Source organism: Perissodus microlepis, chromosome 23 (assembly GCF_051167445.1).
Source record: "Perissodus microlepis isolate ML-2025 ecotype Zambia chromosome 23, ASM5116744v1, whole genome shotgun sequence".
NCBI lineage: Eukaryota > Metazoa > Chordata > Actinopteri > Cichliformes > Cichlidae > Perissodus > Perissodus microlepis.
The window spans coordinates 32,194,093-32,217,896 of record NC_140482.1 but is presented as its reverse complement, the minus strand read 5'-3'; the positions used below and the strand labels follow the sequence as shown (position 1 = coordinate 32,217,896).

The window sequence follows — 23,804 nt, the reverse complement described above, 5'->3', positions numbered from 1 at the left end:
TTCCTGCTGTGTTTCCGCAACATGCATTTTCCACCTCTGAGTCTCTGAGTGAGGATTACTTTGTGAGAGCAAGCAGCTACACGGATGCTGGTCAGACCACAAACGGCGGACAGACCGGGCTATGTAAAAACGCAGCTTGTGTCTTACAACAACTCATTTGGCGCTATATAAATAAAACTGCATTGAATACAGTGCTTATCTGTTGTGTCTGTACTGAAAATGCGCATGTGAGACGGTATGACTCATGACTGCAGACCAAATCTACCTACAGGTAAAATAAAATAACGTGAACGTGAATATGAAGGCAGACCTAATTTACACGACGCTCATTCTTTTCAGTCAGTTAGTGATCTGGAGAGGATAAAAACCTGTTTTTGAAAGTTTCACCTTTTGAGGAATAATGCATCCAAACATTATTATGTAACAGGGAAGCTGTTCTGCAAATTTCTGAAGCAGAATGACTTTCCCAGTCACGATATAGTATGTCTTTGCACCACTGAAGACCTAAAAGTTTTGCAGGAGGGAGTGAAACCAACCGAGCGATCGGCCCACACATTCCACACACGCCTCGCGTTGTTTCTACCTGCATGCGAGGCAAGTTTTGTGTGTGTTTTTTGCACTAAGACAATATGTGTGTGCGTGCAGGCTGGTCAGGCTGACGGAGCCGCCTCTGGACACAAACAGCAGTCTGTTCGCCTCATCTGATGGACTGTCAGGAAAAGGTCTGCGAGTCTGTGAGCGGATGACAGGCTGTCAGCGGATGGTGTGCGCGTGTTTGTGTCTCACCAGGTTCTCCTGGTTGCGTGCATTCACTCGGTTTTCATCCCCTCTCATGTACTTCACCTCCTCCACTCCCTTCTTGTATTCGTCTGGAAAGAGAGAGAATGAGGGATGATTAAAGGAGGGAGGAAAGAACAATAAGTTGCATTTATCAGAAGAAACAGGGACCAAATTCCTTTCAGAAATAGTTTAAGAACGGCTCGTCAGCCTTACTGTAACCTCGCTGCAACAGCAACATGGCCAGCGACTATTCCATTGATTGTTGTTATAATTGGTTCAAGGTAATCTGATAACTATGACCTGATGGGGTGTACTGAAAAGTGGAGATGACAGCTGAGGGATAAGCAGGAGGACACAAGTTTCCATTTTAGCTACAGCAATTCATCTGATGAGAGAGAAAGCAACGACGGGCAGACACCGAGGGAGAATAAGTGAGCAGTGGGTATGTGAAATGAGAGGAGACGAAAAGGGGGGGGGGGGGGGGGGGGGGGGGGGGAGAAAAAGAGGCGATAAGGAGGAGTAAGCTGCAGGGGATTTAAGATCAGTTAAACAGCTTCTGGGCTTCATGGACAGCTTAGACGGTTAAGACAGTTAAGACAAACTCAGAGGCAGCAAGAGTGTTGGCCGTCACCAAACGGCGCAACCATCTGCACGGTTCAACCACCGCGCCCAGAACGTCCGGCCTCAATCAAGCCCACAGCTCAGACTCAGGGCAATAAATCATCCAAAGTTATTTTCCCGATACCGTCCGAGCCCCGATGATTAGTCCAAGAACAGCCGAGATATCGCGATGCACACAGTCAACCCACACAAGTGCAAACTGTGCGAACTAACGAACGGCAGCCGATACTCATTACGGATCTTATCATTAAGTCCATAAACAAATATCACAGTCCTTTATGACTTACACTCGGGTGGTTCTGTTTCTGGTTTTCACTGTGTCCACGAACGCGATCGCTTGAAGAGTTTTGAATGCCGTGTGATCAAACTTTGTGGGGGGCGTAGAGCGGGGTCGTGTTTACAACCTGGCTCACGTCCATCGAGGTCTTCAAGGTCAACTTCATGATTTTGTCATGAAAACTGACAAAAAGCCGTAGAACGTGTGCATATTGTCAAAATATAAAAAGTAAGATTTAAAATGTCAGATTTGACCTCTGACCCTCCTTTATGGTGAACAGACTGATCTGAAAGTTATTTAAATGTTGCATTGACAACATATATGCTTACAGGGAATGTCACACAGGGATTGTGTTACTTTATTATGACTTTTTTTAGACACATAACAGTAACAGATTAGAACCGTTTCAATAAATGTACAATTACTAAATGTGTAACCGATGGAGTGAATGCTACATGTGTACTATATGCACATGAATATATGGAAGATACTCTACTGTTCCCTTAAAAGTACACAGTGCCCAGAGAGCGAGCTGCCTGGGCGGATGTTTGTGCTCTCCGGTTGCTTCTTGTTGTATTTTAGATGAAATTAATGAGCCTTTAAAGACCAAAGTGAACACACTGTACAGTTCCAGTATGATGAGGCCTACTGCCAGCCATGTGTTTATCATGTTTATTGATGATTATTAATGATCAGTGATGTGGGACGCATTGGAATGGTTTTAGGACCTTTAGACAAGCTCTTAATAAGAGTGACCGTAACGTGAAATGATATGTACGGCACATTTGCGTAACCCTGAGCCCCGCCTAACCTTGAGCAACAACACAAGCTCTGCTGACTACCTCGTAACTGATAAAGCAGCTGAGAAGGCGATAAGTACCAGTGGCTTTATCTCTTACACACTTTGTATTTTGCCCCCACGCTCTCTCTGCAGTGTGTCTGTCGGCGTGACGTCCATCTATGCCCCCGCGCACCCGGCTGAAGGGTTCGCCCAACTCCTCACCTGATGTGTGCTTAAGCCCACGATCACCTGTGTTTTTACATCGCGCACGTGTGTCTTTAGAGCCGAGTATCGGCGTGCAGCTGAACGACGCTTATTCGAAATAATTAGCGAGCGAAAGAGAGAAAGCGAGAACGCTGGCAGAGATTAAGAGACGAGAGAAACAAATGCCAGCTCCTTTTCTGCTGTTTGTCTCAGGAATGTAAACGAGTCGGAGCAAAGCAGCTCCTGTCTGAACATGCCGACAAACACACATACGGCGCTGTAACACAGCACAGGCTCACCGAGCTCAGATCTGCTCTGTAAACACAAGTGCATACGGTGCTACTGTAGGAAACAGTACTAAGATCTATTTCCTCTGCTCTCCTGATGGCAGAGGGGCAACAGCATCAATTTCAAGCTATATAATCTGTTTTTTTAGGGCAGAGACAAACGAACAGAGGGGGTAAAATTAGCAGCAGCTGCTGGATTTACACTAAATCAGCCTAAACTGGAATTTTAAAGCAAGCTTTGAGGAGCATGTGGCATTATAATTTGGGTGAGCTGCAGCCTGAGAGGTTAAAGTGTTTGAATGTTCTGCTTCTGTCACAGGATAGTAGCTGAACGCGACGATAAACGGCAGACAGATCAAAGTGACCCAGCTTGCACCAATCAAGAGTCATCACATCACAGACTTTGCTTCGATTTAGATAGGAGCAAAGAAAGTGGTCACGCTGCGCGAGTTGTATGTGAAGCGTGCGTGCGTGCGCGTGGCACGCTGTGTCACAAGAGATGACATGGGTGTTTCGTCACATCGATGCTGGGCTCGCTTTGGGTGAGAGGGAGGGAACCCGTCGGAGAGGGGAAAGATGAAAGGGAAGAACTATTTTGAGAAGCCGCGATTTTGTGATGTGGACGTCGTTCACATCTCTGATTACAGAGCGGCGCGCCGCGCTGACCTTAAGGTACCAGCAGTCAGAGTGTGTGTGTGTGTGTTCACATGTGTGTGTGTGCACAAGCATGTTTCATTGCAGATAGAAATGGAAACGTCTTTGAATCAGCACGTTTGTCATTTCATGCGAGTGCAGTGTTTGTTTGGGTATGAGTCATTTAAATCGCCTTATTTAAGCGCGCGTGTGTGTGTGTGTGTGTGTGTGTGTGTGTGTGTGTGTGTGTGTGTGTGTGTGTGTGTGTGTGTGTGTGTGTGTCTGCTCTCATAGCTCTCTGGCCTGTCCTGTGGCTATGTCACTCTGTCCTTCCTGCTGTGTGTCCTCCCTCTCAGCCAGCCTGGCTACAAGCCATCATCGGTCTGGCCGTGACACTCACACCTGAACGCGAACCCTCATCTCTAACGGGCGCACACACACACCAACCATCGCTCCAATGAAATGACAATCAGCTTTGAAAGGAGAAGAGAGAAAAAAAATGTTTATGATATTTTGAACAGAAATCTTGCCGGCAGGGATAAAATGATGAAAAACAGGAAGAGAAAGAGAGAAACAGTTTATTACTGCAAGGCCCGTTTAACATTTCGGCTGGAGTCACTGAACTATCGGAGGAAGGTTATACAGTTAACTACAACTGAACTAAAGCACTGGCTGTGGGAACACATTAGGCAACACCTTGCTAACACTTCAGAACCATCTTAATACTTTATGGCACAGATTCAGCACACTGCTGGAAACATCCCTCACAGCTGCTGCATCCATGACGTTTACCGCATCCTAAAGTTGCTCTATTGGATCAGATTCATCATCACGAACAAACCAGTTTGAGACTATCTGAGCTATCGGAAGATGGGTACGGTGTGGACTGGCTCTTACATAGAGCTTTTCTACTCAAAGCATGTCAGAAAGCCTGGGGTGGCTTTAGCTCAGGTGGTAGAGCAGGTTGCCTACTAATCGGAAAGTTGGTGGTTTGACTCCAGTCTGCATGCAAGATATTAACCCCAAGTTAGCTGGGTGAGCTGGTGCAGACTGCAGCTTCACTTTCCTGTATGTAGCTCACAGGAGCCGTTGCAGCCCATGTGCTTCAAGCTTCAACATGCTACGGATTCAGAGATGTTCTTCTGCACACCTAGTTTGTAATGAGTGGTTATTTGAGTTATTGTTGCCTTCCTTCCAGCTCAACGCAGCCAAACCAGTCGAATCATATCATCTCTGTGACGGCGGACACGGCCACGTCGGAAAATCCCAGCAGAGCAACAGTATCTGAAGCACTCACACCAACAACTACATTTACAGTCACTTAAAATCACCTTCCTTCCCCACCCTGGCAATTAGTCTGAACTTCAGGTCATCTTGAAAATGTCTACACGCCTCAGTGCCCTGAGTTCCTGCCATGTGATTGGCTAATTAGATGTCTGTATTAGATTAGACTGAGAGGTCACGACTGACTCAGAGCCCTTACGTGTTTATTAAAATGCCAAAAAGATACTCTGATATCTCATCTCTGAGTAATACTCCCACACATTATCACCGAAATAGCAAACTGATAACACAACTAATAAAAGTTATTGACTCATGATTAATCAGTGAAGTAAGTAAGAGATGCAGGAGACACGCCGGGTGCCGGTATGTGTTTCCAGAGACTGACACAGCTGCTCACAAATGAAAGTCAGTTACAGCTTGTCTCTCACTGTCACTAAAACTCTTCTAAGATGAAAGGAAGCTGAGGAAAGTCTCATCTGTGTGAAAACAGTCAAACTTCACGTAAAAAGAAATAAAAACATTAAGTGGAATTTGCAGTGTTGGGACAGCTTCTCAGAAATATCCAACACTGAGACAGATCATGCTTTTGTTTGATGAAGGCTCTCGTCTGATCTATCGTAACGAGAAAGTTACAAGCGGAGAAGATTAGCGCAGGCTCTCTGCTCATCTGCGAGCTGAGCTGATGGATTCAATAAGTAAACTTTACTGCATAAACACGACTTTCAGAGAACTCTTACATACGGATGAGACCTCCTGTATGCATAAAGAGCTTAAACACTTCTTGTGTGCATTAGAGCCTCTCCTTGATTATCCCAGTGGCACCGAATTTCCTTAATTTTAAAGGAAAAAAAGACTTTGGTCATGCTTTTTAAATCCAGTAGCTCCAGCTGTATCCCTACCTTTGACTTTTCCTCCTTGGCCATACATGAAAAATCCAGCATCACTAATTTAGGTGTGAAAATGGACCCCAGCCTAAAACTTAACCGCCACATGCAAGTCAAGTCCTCCCTGTTTTTAAGTGCTTTCAGTTGAGGCAGCTGTCAAAAATCAAGCCCATCCTGTCTAGATGCCACCTAAAGGCATCACCTCTCGTCTGGATTATTGTTACTCTCTGTTGATTGGAATTAGCCAGGCCTCCCTCTCACGTCTACACCTGTTAAAAAAACGCTGCTGCACGATTTTCACGACCCTGTTTTGGCTTGTGGCCTTCATCGGGGTCATGATGAAGCCGAAACGCGTTGGTCTGGTAACCTAATAACTTCTCCATGCACCTGGGACGTAGGTGAAGTTGTGCCAGAAAAGCAAATGAGAGCACATAACTCAGATTTTAGCGTAGTACTATTTCAAATCTGGCATTTATGAATGAACTTGTAGCTGATTTATTGTTTTACACTCATTTTTTTTTCTACAGCACTTATGTTGTTTTTAAGTGCTTTGGAAATAAAGTGATGATCGTGATGATGAAGTGCATGGGAGCAGATATGCATACACAGACACTTGTGCTCATTTCCAGCTCCATAAATTTTGTTGTTGGACTCCAGAGTAGCTTCCTGTGATTTTCTGCTTAAAACAATCTTTATTTATCTTATACTGGACCTCAGGACATACTTTAAACCAACCTGCTTTCTGATTGGCTGCCCTTCACAGAAGATTTCAGCCACAGGTGGTTGGTACCAAGGTCGGTATGACCATCCACCATTTTAACAGTAGAAAATGAGGAAAGGAACAACAGGTCAGCACAGGGCTGGACTGTATTTGAGCTGTCTGTGCATGACTCTGAGTTAGCTTCCTCTTTAGTTCAACTTCTGTAATCAGCTGTGGAGCTCGTGGCTTCTGAAGATCACTGAATGAATCAGGGTTTTTTTTTTGCCTCCCCTCTGAACACCGTCCCACTTAACCACTGAGCTGCTGATGAGCCCTCGATTAAAAACGCAACATACCTTTAAAATCAAGGTCCATTTAACCCAACATCTGCTGTCAGGGGTCACACAAAGGTCATTATCAACCCAAGTTAACCTCTGGTTTCTCAATGATCACGTTCACATGACGGATTCACCAGAACCACAGACAGGCCTACTGTCAGCAGACCAGTTGAAAAAACTGACAGATGAGCAGTGTTTAAAAGCTCTGTACGGATGATCATCACTACAAAGAGCTGGTGCATTTGTAAAGTTTAAAGGAAGGAGTGTAATTGAACTGATTAGTATTACATCACTGAGTTCACTGAGACTCGGGAGAATCTGACAGATGAAATTCGTGTTCAGATGTGCGGAAGACAGTGCCGGTTTTTAAAATCTCTCAGCTGCAGCCCCGAGGGTGTTCAACAGTGTGAGAGCAGGTACAGAACAAGTATAAAAGCACAATTCAAATGTCAGCCTAGCGCACATGCAAATGTGATATAAAGGTCAACAAGTACAAACATAGGTGCCTTGTTTTCAGATATTAGAGCTGATAGGGAGGATAAAATTAGTAGAAATCTATTTTTCTACTAATGTGCGTCAGGGAAAGACAATACTTTAAAAACTTCCTCTTAGGTCTGAGGCATCTTTCCAGGTCGCAGCCTGCTCTGCAGCAGGTTGTGTCTGCAGCAGAAGTTAACATTGCGATGTATACCAGCAAGAAGTGAACTCCCTTCATAATACTGAAAACCTTCTTCTTCTCCTTCTTTTCCATGTGGTCGTCACAGCAGACCGTCTGCCCCATCCTCTGCATGTCCTCCTTCACTACATCCATGAATCTTCTTCATCATCCTCTCTGTCTCTGCTGCACATGTGCAAACCATTTCTGCCTCTCTGACTCTGAGCTGCCCCTCTGATGGATTCATTTCTAATGCTGCTCTCACCTCTGGTTCCAAGTCTATCTTTCCATCCCAGGTATTGAACCGGTGACCTTCAGGTCTGTGCGCTGCCCCAGAGAGGAGTCGTTTTCACTCGGCACGCAACGTACACAGAAACGATGTCATTTGTGACTTTGGGCTGTCAGCTGTGTTTTGTATTCCTCGAGTTTAACAGGGAACCGACGGCACAATCGGTTAATTCAAGAAAGCAACTGGTCTGTTTTGTTTTTTTTCATCTGCGATAATATTTCCAAGGTCTGATTCTCATTCAGCAGTCCGATAAAGAAAGCCCAGAGTTTCTTTGAACAATAATTTCTGAGCAATCCCGTTTTACTCCCAGGAAGTGATTGTAGCGTTGTCTGCTTGTGGCACAGAAGGACAGTAATGTGTTCATTCAGTGAGACAGTCGAACCTTTCAGCACAAAAGCTGAGATAAACACTGAAACTGCACACCGCCTTGTTTTCTATAAATGTTGAGCTGCCACATATACAATCAGATATACTTGCTATCTCCACTCTAATCTCCTCTGACTGTAATTATTACAGACATCAGCAGCACGATGTTGTGGAGAGTGTTGCTATTTTCCCTCGTCGTCCCCTCAGCGTTTGTGTAATGGAGCTGAGCCTTTTCCGGTTATTGTGCGAGAGCGACTGAGAGAGGGTTGGGGAGGGGAGGGGAGGGCAGGGCATTTGGGGGGTGGGTTAGGGTTAGCGGCCGGAGTCTGAATATCTGGGACACACAAATACACACTCACGCACACAGAGGGCACAAGGACAGACTGATTGCCAGACAATCTGTTGGAGGCAGATCTGCGTGAGCATGAATAGGGCTTACTGTCTAACCGAGCACACTGATATGAAAACATCAGCGCATACGTGAATGCAAACACACCGACGCGCAGCCCGCTGGGGTTACACTTGTGTGCGTAGGCTGACCAGAGCCGGCCAGTGTTTTCCCCCTAAGTCATGAGAAGTAAACCGGATGCTGCGAGCCAGTTTGGCAGCGGTTGTAAAGGGCGGCGAGTCGAGTGGGAAAGAATGACTGCACAGTATGTGACGACGACAGCGACAGCAGAAAGATGTGCACGCAAAGCGGGTGAAGATAAGGAAGGGGGGCATTAAGAAGGGAGATGCTTTTGGGGTTTTGAAGCCTGGGATAACTCTAATCCGCACAATCCAGGTCACTTCCATCTCTACCTTCACACACACACACACACACACACACACACACACACACACACACACACACACACACACACACACACACACACACACACACGTCGGGTATTCATATCTTGTGGGGACATCTAATTGACATAATGCTTTCCCTGGCCCCTTACCCTTAACCTAACCATCAAAAATGAATGCCTAACCCTTACCCTAAATCTAACTATAACCCAATTGTAACCCTGATGCTAAAACCACATTTTGAGCCTCAAAAATGCCTTAAAATGTGTGGTCCCCATAAGGGCTTTTGGCCCCCACAAGTATAGTAATCGTCCAATTTTTGGTCCCCACAAAGATATCCCCACACACACTCAAACAGTAGTCCATCCCATACACTGCCATTCCAGATTTCCCTTTAACCAACTGACAGTGAGACTAGGGGATAGGATGGGACTAAGAGGGAGGAAGGAGGAGGGGATGTGAAAGGACACAAGGTTCTGACCTAATGTTGTGCCAGAGAAGAGAGGAAAAGAGCTGGGAGAAACACTGGGAGATGAAGGCAGGAAGAGAAGGAGGAGGGAGGAGAAGGGGGTGCAGAGACCCAAAATAGTGCGACAGAGAGAAAAAGGAAGAGAAGAGCGAGGCCTTGAAAGGGGGGACGGGAAGACACAGAAGTTGAGAATAGATTGAAGAAAAAAAAAAAGGCCTGCAGCGCCAAAATACGTCACTCTCTTCCTCTCTCAAGGAAAAAAATGTTCATCTCATTGCTCTCCTTCATGTCTCCTTGCCGTGTTCTGGCGCTGCTCAGAAGACAAAGCGGGAGACGAGAGGGCAAAGAGAACAGAGAGGAGCACGAAACAAGGCAGGAGCAGAGTTAGAGAGGGGTTACAGGGAGGAGGTGAGAGGCTGGAGAGGAGTTAGAAAGATCAGAGGGAGAGGGGGATGACAGAGAGAGGGGACCTCCTGTGGATCATCATCTGCCACATCCATTCACCCGCCTGCAGCTATACCAGAGTGTTGCTCCTAATTCTTAATCGCTGTTAATCCCTCCGCCACCCATCATCGCTCTCCGGCTCCAGCTTTTATTCCTGCCCCTCATTACACAACAGCCGGCTACACGCCGCTAAAGCAAAGGGAGCAACTAAGGACCGTAGTATATTCATTACTAATTAATCTCTCTGCATTTTTTATTAATCAAATCTACAAAATTAGGTCGTGTTTGGGAGACACATTTGTAGAAAGCGAACATTGTTAAAACTGTTGTTCTTTTGAGCTAATCCAGCTGTTTTCAAACCTTTCTGGCTGGTTACCAAAGCAGTATGGACTCATGATACCCATCAAACACCCTTTGTCTGCTTTGTGACAGCAGTTTACCGTTTACAGTTTCAGAAACCTTCCCTTTTTACGTTTTTAGCATTTGATGTCAGTGAGAAGACGTTTCTCTGTTGTTCTACTCTAATAAAAACGCAAGAATAGCAATATGGAGATGGAACGAACACGCCAGGTCCCCTCCAAGGACACGACTCAACGCCGTCATCTCACTAACTGGTTACTTCCTCTCTTACACGAACTGTCAACACAGACATCTCCAATAAAAGCGGCGGTGTTGACAGTTATTGTTTGAATTGGAGAACTTTACACTCCGCCGAAGTACCGTGAGCTGTAACAATGAGGATGTATATTGTGTGGGCAGGCGGGGTAATGGGTCCACGCTGAGCAACTGAGTGAAATGGAGCAGTGAAGATTTTATTGACATCCGTTCGCGAACTGACCGGTGAAGACGTCGCCGTTGCTGTAGGCCTTGCCGCGTCCCTCCTCATCGCTGGGCACGGCCGACACCTGCTTGGCCGAGGTGCAGCCCATGGCCTCACACTCTGAAACTTCTCCTCATCGCACTCTCACCTGCACAGAGAGAGAAAACAAGACTTCGTATTCACGACAGACACAATAAAACGAACAGCGCTGTTGTTTTTACAGCGCTCTGTCAAACGTGATTGACGGTTTGAGCTTTTATGGCGACTCCAGATCGGTGCAAAATGTCGTTTATGTTGTTTTTTTTTCATGCAGCACAACCCTCAGAGGTGACTTGTCTTCATTTTCCCATCCTTTCCATGCCTCTGAATCAGGAAACCAAAGCACACTTCACAGAAGTGTGAATTCACACCTGGCGTTAGGAGGCTCAGTAGAAAGAGAAATGCACATTTATAGCGCATGCTGCAGGTTGTTACTTCCTCATAAGAGTTTCTTTCAGAGCTAAATATAGCCACTGCCATTAAATACATGGAGCAGCAGCAGCAGGGGTGCAGTGCAGGGTAAATAAAGAGCATAACCCATCTGATATATGCGTTATGCTTTTTATTCTTGTTATACAAAACACCTAAAAAACTAAAAGAAATGCATAAATAAATAAATGTGTTTGGTGAAACTGAACACAAATGTATTTAAATGTGAAAACTTACAGAGCTAGTCACACCTGAATATTTGGACTTTTGATCTGAAAACACTACTAAGTGATGTTTGTAGGAAACCTCTTGGTTGCCTGCGCAAACAGCAACATCAGCATCCGTACCTTTGGCTGCTTGGTGAATATTCACCACCCTCAAAGTTTTGTTTGTCTCCAGCTGTTAAATGTCCAGTTCCCTCTTTTGCTAAATGCCAAACTATGTTCCTCCGATAGATGTTTGCCATCTGTCTGCAGTGGGCCGTGAAACTGCCAGTGTAAAATACACTGTGTCTGTGAAAACTAAATTAATGGGTGAGCTAAAAGAGTGAAGCTGTTGGTCTAAACAACCAAAAATAATTAGCTGAACTCTACCAGTATCACAGGAGCTGCAGGTGAGCTGATCAGTGACACAGTTCAGGTGTTATTTAGTCTTTGGATTCATTAATACAGAGTTAATGACTCTGCACTTATCACAGTCATTAATTGCACAGTTAAAATAAAAACTAATTACAGCACAGCCCGCATAGATTTTGAGCCAGATAGCAATGCTGATTTTTATTAGTGAGAAGATAATATTAATATAATGCCCAGTATCTGTGGCTGCAAACAAAAAATACCAAGTTCAAGGACAGGGGAGGAGACACAAACCAACCTCAGGGGGTCACGAGTCCAAACATCTGGCATCAAAATCTGCCAAAGCTGCTGAAACTACCTCTTCTTCTAATATCCTGCCCAAAAAATGCAACATAAAAAGAATAGGTACATATTACTATATATAAATAGCTCATTAGAAACCTCACCTAAAATTACACCAAGCGTTTCCAGTAGTGACAGTGCATGTATATCATGAGTTATCTGAAACGTATGAGAAAAAGGCAACTTCAGATGTCCCCTCCCTGATTTGTTCAACTGTCTGTCCAAAGTTCATGAATGTAAACGTCTGACTAACTGTATTTATGAAGTTACACAGAAAAGGAGAAGTGATGGGATTTTATGGGAACTACATAACAAGTTAATGTGATTATTGCACCACTATCTGCTCAGTAGTGATGCTTCTCTGCTACATAAAGCCAACATTGCTGAAGAGATAAACCCTTCCCTAGATTACACTAATTTGTGTTACCATCCATTAAAAACAAACAAACAAAAAAAATTGTTTTGCATATCGGGCACCATGATATAAGGATGCACTGATCTGTTGACACAGTGAAAACCCAATAGCTGTGTTAAATGAGCGAGGTGTTCCTACTCTGAGGAAGACAGTGCGATTATTCTTATATGGACTGTTAACATCATCAGGATCAACAACAAAAGTGTAAACAGGACTGCGATGCATAAAATGAACGATAAAGTCTCTCTACATGAGCAAATGCTGCTCTGCTACTGACTGTGACACAGCAAACGCAGAGCAACAGGGAGCCACGTTCACCGCATCAGCATCGACCTTTTCCAGTCCGGATATCCAATCCAAATATCAGATTGGTGATCTGATCTACCTGGAACATCGGCGATACGAATACGGCTCTGTGCTATTATACTGTTTGGCCTGTTCATGCTGTTGGTAAACTGATATACTTAAAATTTGAAATTAATATTTTATTTATAGATAGACAGACATTGTATATATGCTAAAAAGTGTCATTTTGGCCTGTTGCTAGGCGGTTGCTAGCCATGCATAATGAAACTTTTGTGGATATGAGTTTGATGTCACTCCCCTGGAACACATTTCTTTTATGAGGTGTTGAAGGTTCATAAATGCTACAAACGAATAATTTTCATCTGTTGCTAGGTGGTTGCTAGGCAACTTGATGCATTTTTAATGCCTGATATAGATGAGAACCATCAGATAAGTAGTAAAGCACCTGTAGTTCAAGTTTGAGTGCAGATGGTCTCGGGGGAGTTTACAGACAAAGACACCAACAGACTGATTTTATGCATTACAGTAAGATTTTCACTTTCAGCAAACCTGTAACCTGTAAACCAGTCTGACTCGGCCGTTAAGTCTCTGTAATTACTTCAACGCAACTCAGAGCTTTGTTTGAGAACAACGTGAGGGCATGAACAAACTAAATCGAACTCATCGTTACTCTATAGAAAATAAGAAAACCCTCCCACCCTGCAGAACAGCTAACACAAAGCTGCAAGCGCCACCGTCAGTGAGTTGCACACGCTGTATGTAGATAGTTTTTGTGTCACTCACACATGCCATATGCTGTCTCTGACAGGCCCATCTGACTGCTGCCACTTACAAAAATGCACACACACACACACACACACACACAGCTGATTAAATCTGTGCCGCCGGTACATAAATAATAAGAGGCAGAGTGAAGAAGAGGCTTTTTGAAGACACTGAAAAGAGAGAGAAAAATACAAAGAGAGGGAGGGTGGGTTGAGCTGAAGGGGGACAAGGTGGAAGGAAAAGGTCTACAATAGGTGGGACAGAAAGGGTCCAGAGAGGAGGACGAGTGCAGAGCTTCAAAAGAACGCCGCCTGGCCCTCGCTGCTCCTTCAGAGCGTTTGAAGTTGACAGGAGGCCCGTGTTTACTCCCATCTTTAGGTTGCGGCCCACCAGCTTCCATCTCACTGGATATGACACAAAGCGCCAGGTGCACAGCGCTCGAGTACCTGCGTGTGCAGGTACTATGTAGCCCAGAATTTACTGGCCAGTATTATCAGCAAACTAAGCTGCTGCTGTTCCCTTTATCACAGACTGCTTCATTCACTGTCACTTGGCAGGTTGTCACTCGGTGAGGCAGCAGAGGAGTGTCGAGGAGACTGCAACAATTCTCAGGAACAAACCATACATAGCAAAAAAAGAAGCATCCTGAAATTAATTATCTTTCGCTGCTCCTTTGAGACTCTGAGGTGTGTGAATATTCAGTGCAAGATGAGAGAACTCATATATGAATCCCCTTCTCAGCTCTGCAGGAGAAAAGACATTAATCTCTGGAGCCTGAGCAGAGCTTACACGTGAATTTCTCTAAGGGCCTACAGGCAAGAGGGAGTAATACCTTGCGGGCAAGAATCTAGACACTTAGACACACACATGCAAGCTTGGGATGAGTGTGTAGGGTCACCTGTGGCTTGAGTAGGAGTTCTGGTCTAGAGAGCAGCTTATCAGCCTGTCCCAGGCAGCCTGGGATAACTCTTACTACAACTACCACTCTGGAACAACTCAATTATGCCTCACATGTGCTCAAAAAGCCACCATCACCTCACACACAGCTGGGAGATCTTAACGCAGCAGTCTGAGGCACGCTGTCGTAAAGACACAGCAATAATCGCATCCCGCATTATCTGTCTCTTGATATAGGCACATAAATGAGGGAAGAAGCATGAGGCATGCACCTGGAAACGCTGCCGGAGGAGCCCATGTTATCTGTCAGAGTTACATCACAGTGAAGTGGAGAATCAAACGCCAGAGATGGAGAAAAAAAGATAGAAAAAGAACGTGCCAACAAAGGTAACGGGAGAGAGGACACCAAGAGCGAGCAGTCAAGTCTCTCTTCACTATTAGCGTACAACTGAAGTGAATATTAGATGAACAAAGCACAGAAACTCCCTTTCCGAAAACCACCGGAGGACGTACGCTGAGAAATGTGAGCAGCCGTGATAGACGTGAAGTTTCAAAGGGTCTCTAGTGTGTGGGCAGCATCTGTTTGAAGGCTTTGATTTGTGTGTATTGAAACATCAAATTGTGAGTAGGAGCAGGCTTAAAATAGAGCTAGCACTCTCAGAGCTATTGTTGTGTGCAGGGATAATGCTAGGCTGTGGATCCTTAGGCCAAGCTGCTATTACTCGGGTTATGCATATAAGCTACAGCCAGAAGGGCAGACTATTACACAGCCAAACACACCCATAAATAAATAACACCAAGGCCAAAGGCTCAGACATTCTTCAGTGGCGCATAATTCAAGAAGTCACATCCTTTCAAAATCAGACTTCTGCTCATTTTAACACTTGGTCTTCTCACATGCATCACAAAAATCTTTGGCAGGTTTTAACGAGGAATGCTTACGTGAAGGGTTCAGTGTTGGTTTCATCATAGATAATATATTTTCAGAGCTGCACAATCAGAAACACATGTAGAGGTTTGAATCACCAGACACCCAACAATATATATTATGTCCTTCAAGTTCAACTTTATCAGTATTTGTTTTATCTATTATGGTGTAGTTATCTCACTTCGGTTATTTTTTGCTGCCAAACCTGCTGAGATGTTGCTAAGACAGAATCAGTCTGCAATCAATCTACTAAAAGTCTGCCAACAGTCTTCCAACAGTCTGCCACAACTCTACTAATAGTCTACCAACAGTCTGCCAGAAGTCTGCTACAAGTCGGCCAACAATCTACTAAAAGTCTGCCAACAGTCTTCCAACAGACTGCCAACAGTCTGCCACAAGTCTACTAATAGTCTACCAACAGTCTGCCAGAAGTCTGCTACAAGTCTGCTAACAGTCTGCTAGCAGTCTGCCAACAGTCTGCTACAAGTCTGCAAACAATCTACTAAAAGTCTGCCAACAGTCTGCCAGAAGTCTGCTACAAGTCTGCAAACAATCTACTAAAAGTCTGCCAACAGTCTGCCAACAGACTTCCAATAGTCTACCAACAGTCTGCCATTGAACTGGGTCATTTCCATCGTGTTCTGATGATTCACCAATTAGCTGTGATAAATCATCAAAAAAATCACACATTTGTTGTTGCCTGCATGGACAGAATTTCACATTTAATCAAACTTCATAATAATCATAATAATAATCATAATAATAATAATAATAATAATAATAATAATAATAATCATTACTTTAAAGAATTCATAATCTGCACACAAAATATGGAGATACCAATCTGAATTGATTCTCCAGCTTTAAACCTCCACCTCTAAACACGTGCATTTTGCTCAAAATATGTCTTAAATCACCACTGTAACACGTCAGTATTAACAATGCAAATGTGAAAATTGTTTGTATTTTGGTTGACGTTTTGTTTTGTTTTTTTTAATTAAGTCAATTTTTACCTCTTTATGTAGAGCAAAGTGCAGGTAAATGGCTTTTTGAGGGAACTGCACAGTTTAATTTACAAACTACAATAAAACGCTTCAACAAAAACCCACCGAAGGCTCGTCCACTGTGCTGCTGCACGAGCCGTGCTGGCATTGTACGTTTGCACGTGTTCCACTGTACAGTGAGATCAGTGCATACACTTTTAGGACTGGCAACTCCAGCAGGAATCAGCCCGAGTTAGTACTGAGCTCTGCCCAATGCGCTATTCTGTGCCACGTGCAAAACCACAGTGGGGCGTTGCTCAGCTTTGATTTAAATAGGGGGAAAAAAATCCACACCACAGTGTGGGGCAGCTGTTGAGACGGAAAAAAAAATGTGCTCAGCCAATTTTTACCTATTGAAGACGTGTTACAAATAAATAAGTAAAAACTGGGAGTTCTGCAGTGTGTGAGCTCTGTTTTTTCCAGTGTTGATTTAACCCACAGGACAGCAGGACTGAGCTGCTCTGTAGATGCTCAAGTGTGTCAATGGGACAAGCCTGGCAAGTCAGTGTATACACACACACGGGCCATGTTGGCTCACAAGCTGAGCCAACATGGCCCGATAAACATCCAGTGTGTGAAAAGGATAAAAGGTTCTTAACACCAACTGGAACACGACCACCTCTGGATCCAGATGCTCAAGATTCATTGTGAGCATATGGGCCAAAACAGAGGGGCAACCCAGTTTAAAGATAAAGAAGATAAAGAAGTTGTGATGTCAGCTAGCAGCTCTTGCGTCATTCAAGCTGATCTTACCCCAGATTTGGCGCAGAGCCTCCTGTTGCTGTTTCACCTCGTAAGCAATTGTAAGCAGTTTGAAACAATAATCCTGAGCCAGGCGATACAAAGAGCTCTTCTTAAATGCAGACCAAGTTGTATATTTAACACATGGCAAATAACCAGACCCTGAAAATGATTTGGCAAACACAGAGGCCTGCCCATGCCTGCATATGTTGGTGTGGGACGTGACCTGCCCTCAGGTCTGTGAACAAGCCTCCTTTACAAGTCAGTTTGTTAAAGGAGGAACTCAGAAAGCGCTGTGAGGAAGATGTGAATGCTTGCACAAACACAGGTCGTGCACACAGACCGAGTAGTGTGCAGTGCAAGGGTTTCTCAAATGCAAGATTGTGCCAGAGGGAGCACAAGAAACCACAGAGCCTGAAAAACGGGCCAAACAAAGGCGGAAAACTGGTTGAAGCATAGCAGAGAGAGTTTTTGTTTAACGGGTTTATTTCTGTGCGTGAACTGGACGTGTGCGTTTATCAGTTCCCACCGTAAAGCTCCCGGCTGTGATGGGGAAGTGCTCGCTCAGCAGCCATTTAAGCCTCAGGGAGAGTGACTTCAGGGCAGCCTCACCTGTGACGACACAGCGACAGTTTCTATCTTTGCTTCATCATCTTCACAGCTGAGTGCTGAGCTACGCTTTAGAAACTGCATGTCAAAAACACAAAAAAGGTTTGGATGCGCTTTAAATCTAAAACAAAAAAAGAAGAAGAAGAGAGAATTCAGTGGTTTGAAACGGCTCAAAGCCTATATTTAATTGAAAATAGTACAAAACACAACATATCATTAGGCTCTTTTTGAGTTTACTGCCAGGAGCACGTCTCCCTCGGTGACGTGCAGCGAGCGTGGGCAGCTGGACTTTCAGAGCGGTCATGATGTAATACATGCAGACTTGGCTGACATAATTAAGGACTTCCATGAAAACAAAAAAGCTCATCTGGAATGCAGCATGTGTATAACATTCAGCATTAATGGTGCCTTCTCAGGTGGAACATCTACTGATATCATCAGCCAACTAGCCTCTCTCCTCCTTTATCCAAACCGGAGCTGCGACTGCGCGCCCTGTGTGACCTGCGTCACCCTCGCTGCCTCTGATACTGCAGTTTCAAAGGTTGACGCCAGGTCTGCAACCACTCAATGTCAGTTAACGTCTTCAAAACAACCTTTGAGCATCAAGACGGAGATAAAACAGGGATGAGATAGAGTCAGTCTGATATCTGTTTGGGGCTGAATGGAGTCAAGTTTACAATTATATGTAGTCTGCAATGACGCAGCATTTAACTGTGATAAACAGATCAAATCTGTTTCCGTCTAAATGCACACAAATTCGCAGTAACTACTTAGATCCAGAATCCAGCCTAACTTCCGTGAGCTGAGACAGAAATTTAAAAATTTGTCCTCCAATAGTGACGTAGGTGCTGCAGGATGGTGACAGCCTTGCTTTTATACATGATTATAACCAGAATACAACCAGCTGAACGGTGACCAGTTGGTTGGAGTAACTCCTTGGACTTTAAGCAATTCAATGTAGTCACCACCCACCAATTTTTCCTAGTCACAAGGAAGTTGCCATCCTATTTTTACTCCAGTGAGACGGAGCCAGTAACTGTTTCCCTTGGTTGAGTAAAGCCAGCAACATGATTCACATCATTTTCATACTCAAACATTACAATGACCCCTGGTGCACTGTAGATTGAGGCATAATCTTTTAGATCAAAAAAGTATTCATCATAGGCTTCCCCTGCAATTTCATGGAGCGCAGCAGCATGACAAGATAACAATACGCGACATTCATTCGCTCACAGCTCTGCTCTGTCCTCAAGAGACCCCATAACACCCCAAATACAGCCGGTGCAAAGAAATATGGCAACACATGAAGCTATAAACCACCACAAGTCTATCCTCTGAATATGGAATAAACACCTGCAAGTGTTTGAGGTTTGGATGTTTTCTCTGCGGCACTCGGTCGTATGCTGGCTCCTTAACTTGGCACTCTGTCATCAAAAATTTGAGAACACCACGGGACAACTGGGCCTCGATCCATGCCAGGAAAGAGTCCTCACAGCATATCAGAGCCACTGGATCCCTCACTGTAGGGGTCACAAGTTCACAATTTTCTCTGAATTATTCATCCTTCTGTATGTGATGATAGAGGACAACTCCAGAAAAAAGTACGTACGGCTAAAATAAGCAAACACTAAAGCTCCCTGAGGGAAAAAATATTGCTCTGCATAATTAACACTTTAAAAATCCTTATTTATCTTATACTCAACCCCCTCAGTTCAGCTTATGTGATAAAATCTATGACTAAGTGAGAAAATCTGATTGACAAATCATCTCATATGTACTAGTCATGTTGCATAACTCATAGTGAGAACGCAAACACACTGCACCAGCTGACCTAATAAACACTGCTCAAAAATCAAAACGCTCCACCTGGAGTCACTGCAAATGACTCGTACGGTGAATCGCGAGCTGCGGCGTGTTGAGCGTGTCTTTGCGTCTCTATGTGACAGAGCACAGTGCCGGCAACTCGTGGGCCAGTGCGCCATAATATTTACTCTAGCCAGGCAGCAAATGCTGCACCTCTCCTCCTGTCCCACTTTAGGCACTCCATCAGCCTGACAAGCCTGGGAAGTCATGCCAACACACACACACACGCACGCACGTACACACACACAGGCCGGTGGACAGTAAAGGTCCATCATGAGTGTTCTGCTGCTGCTTTGTGTGCCTCTCTTCTCTCTTTTTCACTGTCTGCCGTTGAGTGGCTCTTTCCTCTTCCTCTCACTGTAGTAATGAGGATGACAAGCAGCCATGGGTGGAGGAGTGGACGTGGAAACAGAGGGGACCCTGTTCTGCTGAGTGAAACTGAAGCCCGGCCTTGTGACTGACAATGAGAGGCATATTGTGCAGAACTGAGGCATGTGCTGGTGAAGAAGCTGGAGTAAGCTGTAGACAAGCTTTTACGTATTTTTGGTAAGAGGCCAGTGTTGTTACTACAGGCCCACAGAAGTTTGCACAGCTCTCACCATTTCCTTTCAGTGCTGTCACTCAGAGAGAGAGCGAAGAAAGAGCAGTTAAGCACTCTAATTGAAACGTGAGCTGCATTAAGCCGTATCTCGGTACAGGTAAAAAATCAAGCCATAGAGAAACGAATGATTTCAACTAATGCAGGCTAGACTAGAGGATAAAATGTCTCCTCTGAGGCCTGCAAATGGCTGGCGTTAGTAGCACTCAGTTCCCTGAAAGAGCAAAAGGCAGGTAGTCATTTCTGTGGGACTGAGGCGAAAGCAGGTCAGAGCCTAAGGTGGCTGACTGACAAGATTTCAAGGCAACACAGGAAACAGGAAAAAGATGCAAAAGTAATGGGGAAAAATTCTTGGGCGACATGACGGCGATATAATTAACAGCATCCAGGGAGCGTGAGGGGTTTGGAAGTAATGAAGTAAACCTTTTAAATGCAGTATTTAAAAGCTGTACTTGTGAATTTTTGCTCTTCTCCTCTATAGCTGAATATTATTTTCCATGCTGGGTGCAGGTTCTCCAAAGTAAAAATACTGCTGCTAATTAAGGGTAGAGCTCTAAAGGTGGTTTATGTTTTTACCATCTCTGTTTTTATATCACCGATTTTCTTGTTGATCACGTTTGCTGACAGACAGCTGCGCAGCTGATGGTGTGGGCCTCCTCCAACACAGCAGGCACACGAGGTCAGACGTGTTTATGTTTTCTTACCCAGATCCATCTGAACTGCCAACAAACCAACCCACGAGGCACACAATTAAAACCGTGCCCGCATTAATAGTCATAAGAAATTACGCATACGAATCTTTGCATAATTGGCAGGACGACTGGCCAAGACCCTTCAGACGCCTGTTTGTGTGGGAATTAAAAACACACTGAATGTTTCGCCTCTTCAGGTGGCTGCAAACGAGCCCGTGTTTAAAATCTCAACATGGCTGGTATCGCATCTGCAATGTTATTCTTTCAGATGCAAACCAGTGCTTTTGATCGGTCCATTATCCTACACACACGCTACAAAACCTTCCAGCAGTTTACCCTAAAGACACCCAGAAAGACATTATTATGATTTACAATATGGTGATGCCGACGACATGCATATGAAGGATAAGTGTTTTGCCACACGTAGTTCTGCTTGTGATGAATTTGTTATATTTGAACAACCAAGCAAGTTCCAGATATGTTTGTGCACAAGATGCTTAGACTAAACAGGAACTAGGGTTTTGCTGAAAGGTAAAACCAACCTGCACTCTCATCTTTATGCACAGACTCCAAACATCAATATGCAGAATTTGTAGGTGAGAGACCATATTTTTAGTACACAAAGCTTTCTGGGTTCGGCTTGTAGTCCAAATGCTATGGAGCACAGGTAAACAGTCTAATCCATCAGATAACCATCAGCTACCATCTTGTGAAGCCTGGAAGACAGACGCTGAAATCTTGGCCCTGATGTCTGCTGGTGGTACTGGAAGCTGGGCTCCAACAACCATGGCTCAGTTCATACATCCTTAATAACAGAGCTGAGTGCTCTAACTGAGCATTAACAGCCACACAAGGGTGTCATAGTATGGGAAGATGGAACTGGTGTACCGTCAACAGGAACCCCCCTCCTCCAAAACACTGACCTTTTATATAATTTTTCACCACCACCTACTTGTGCATTAACAGCTCCACAGCTGAGACCCCGTCAGCGACCCTTTAACTAGAGTAGAGATTGGAAAACAGGCGAATAAAAAGAAAAAGAAACGGAAAGCAAAATCAATACTGTAGTTTGTCCCCATGTCTCCATCCCAGCTGGACTCTGAACACGAACTGAACTGTAAACGCAGGCAGGGACACAGAGACAGGACCCTTCGTCGTGTCAGAAAGCATGTGTGCAGGCCACTCAGCCAATCCCTGCTCACACACAGACCGGTGGCAGAAACAGCCCTCGTCCACCGATCTGCACACCGAATGCAAAATAAACAGGAATGCACGGAGCAGAAGGAGCACAGCGGCGGCTAATGACACAAGTGCGGATTTTTTGGGCTTAGTGTTGCAACATTTGCTTCTTGCACTTTGTTTATTCGGCCGGGTAGAAAACCTAATCAGCCTGCGACGCCCTCAGTCAAACTGACAGGTACAGTGAACCTGGAGGATTGAGTTGTGCTGACCTTGTGCTTTCCACACTGCAATACAGACTACCTTATCACAGCTGACAGCACTCAGCCGCACCTCCCACAGAACACAATGCCCGCAAAGCGAACACAAACTGGATGGAAGAGACAGTCACGGGAACTCCCTCCCACACCCACAGACAGAGAAGACATCCTGCGGTAACCATGGAAACCCTCCACTTCCCCACAAGATGACACGACAGGTGTTGCGGGATGACCCTATGAGTGCCTGTGTGTTCACCTGGATCGCTGCTAATCAGTTGAAGGTGAGGAGGCCACAGGTGGACAAGGAAGAAGCAGGAGGACTCAGAACAGAGAGGAAGAGAAGGAGTGTGGAGGAGTGAGACGTTTATATTTCAGCCTCTAATGCTAGCCACCGGAACCAGAAAGGCATATGTGAGAAACAAGCACACACACAGTAACAGATAAACAAGTGAGGGAGGGAGTGTGGAGGAGAGAGGCAGATAGATGGAGATAAAACAAGGCTAAAGTCAGGAGGGGCACCACAACATCCACCCACAGGATTGCTGATCTGGCCCTGATGGGAGCTGCAGGTGATGGATGCTGTCCCCTTTAACTGTCTGGCTACACCAGAGCTGCACAGCCACCAAACGGATGTAATGATCTGCTGCTGATGGCACGCTGTAGTCTACAGTAGCTAATGACCATATGGCACATTTAAAGGCAGCAGCCAGAAAGGCGGTTTGGAAACTTCTGAAGTGCCTTTGGCGATCCGGTGTGCTTCATAGTGTCTGAGGAAGCAAGGGAGGATCCATCTGAAACAGACTCGGGTAACTTTGAGCTAATGAGCTGCAAATGGTCTGTGTATCAGATGTAATCCTGGCTGCTGTGACTTTGTTCATACAATCCAGCAGCTTCTGTCTTCCTCTGAGGCAGTCATGAGGAACAAAGACGATCAGCAGGTCGTTCCCCCGCAGGCCAAAAGGCTGCTGTGGACAGAAGGCAGCTCAGAAGTTGTACCACAGGTTTAGCAGCAGCAGCAGAGGTGTGAGCCCATGGCCGTCCTGGAGCTCGAGCCGCTTAACAGCTGTGTCCAGCTGTGCTACAGGGAGACACTGGGAGCTTTGTTCCCCACAGGGGGACTCAGTGCTGTGTGCCTGTGCTCATAGTTTCATTTCCACAAAGGTTAACGGCCTGTAGCTTCGACCAAAGCTGCTCTTCCCTGTGAGGAGTGTTTTCCCCCCCACACACACACGGGCTCCCAGCAGCGGGACAGCCTGGCACAGCCGCCAGGATGTGTGGAAAATTTGAAATGCGCCGAGCCAACGCTGTCCAACGCGAGCGAGCGCATTCACACAGTCCAAACGCGAGACAGGAACACAGCTCCGTGTGGGCTCCTCGTGGATTTTACCACCAGTAACAACAGTAATAGTTAAAAACGAGCGAGAGAAACAGAGAAACAAAGCGTCGTTAGCCCCACGGCCAGCCCCGCCAGCGAGAAACCATCGACAGTGTGCAGGAAG

At 45.1% G+C, this 23,804-nt stretch overlaps 1 protein-coding gene across 2 annotated transcripts in view; it reads right to left on the bottom strand.

The window, feature by feature from the left end:
* Positions 1-23,804, bottom strand: part of LOC146361817 (uncharacterized protein C1orf21 homolog) — a 29,886-nt gene that overhangs the window by 5,743 nt on the left and 339 nt on the right. For both annotated transcript variants that reach the window (XM_084922537.1, XM_084922538.1), the window contains exons 2-3: positions 10,643-10,772; positions 787-869 (exon numbers count right to left, since the gene is read on the bottom strand). In XM_084922537.1, the coding sequence (XP_084778663.1) occupies positions 787-869; positions 10,643-10,733 (174 nt within the window). In that variant the 5' untranslated portion in view covers positions 10,734-10,772. The remainder of the gene's footprint in view (positions 1-786; positions 870-10,642; positions 10,773-23,804) is intronic.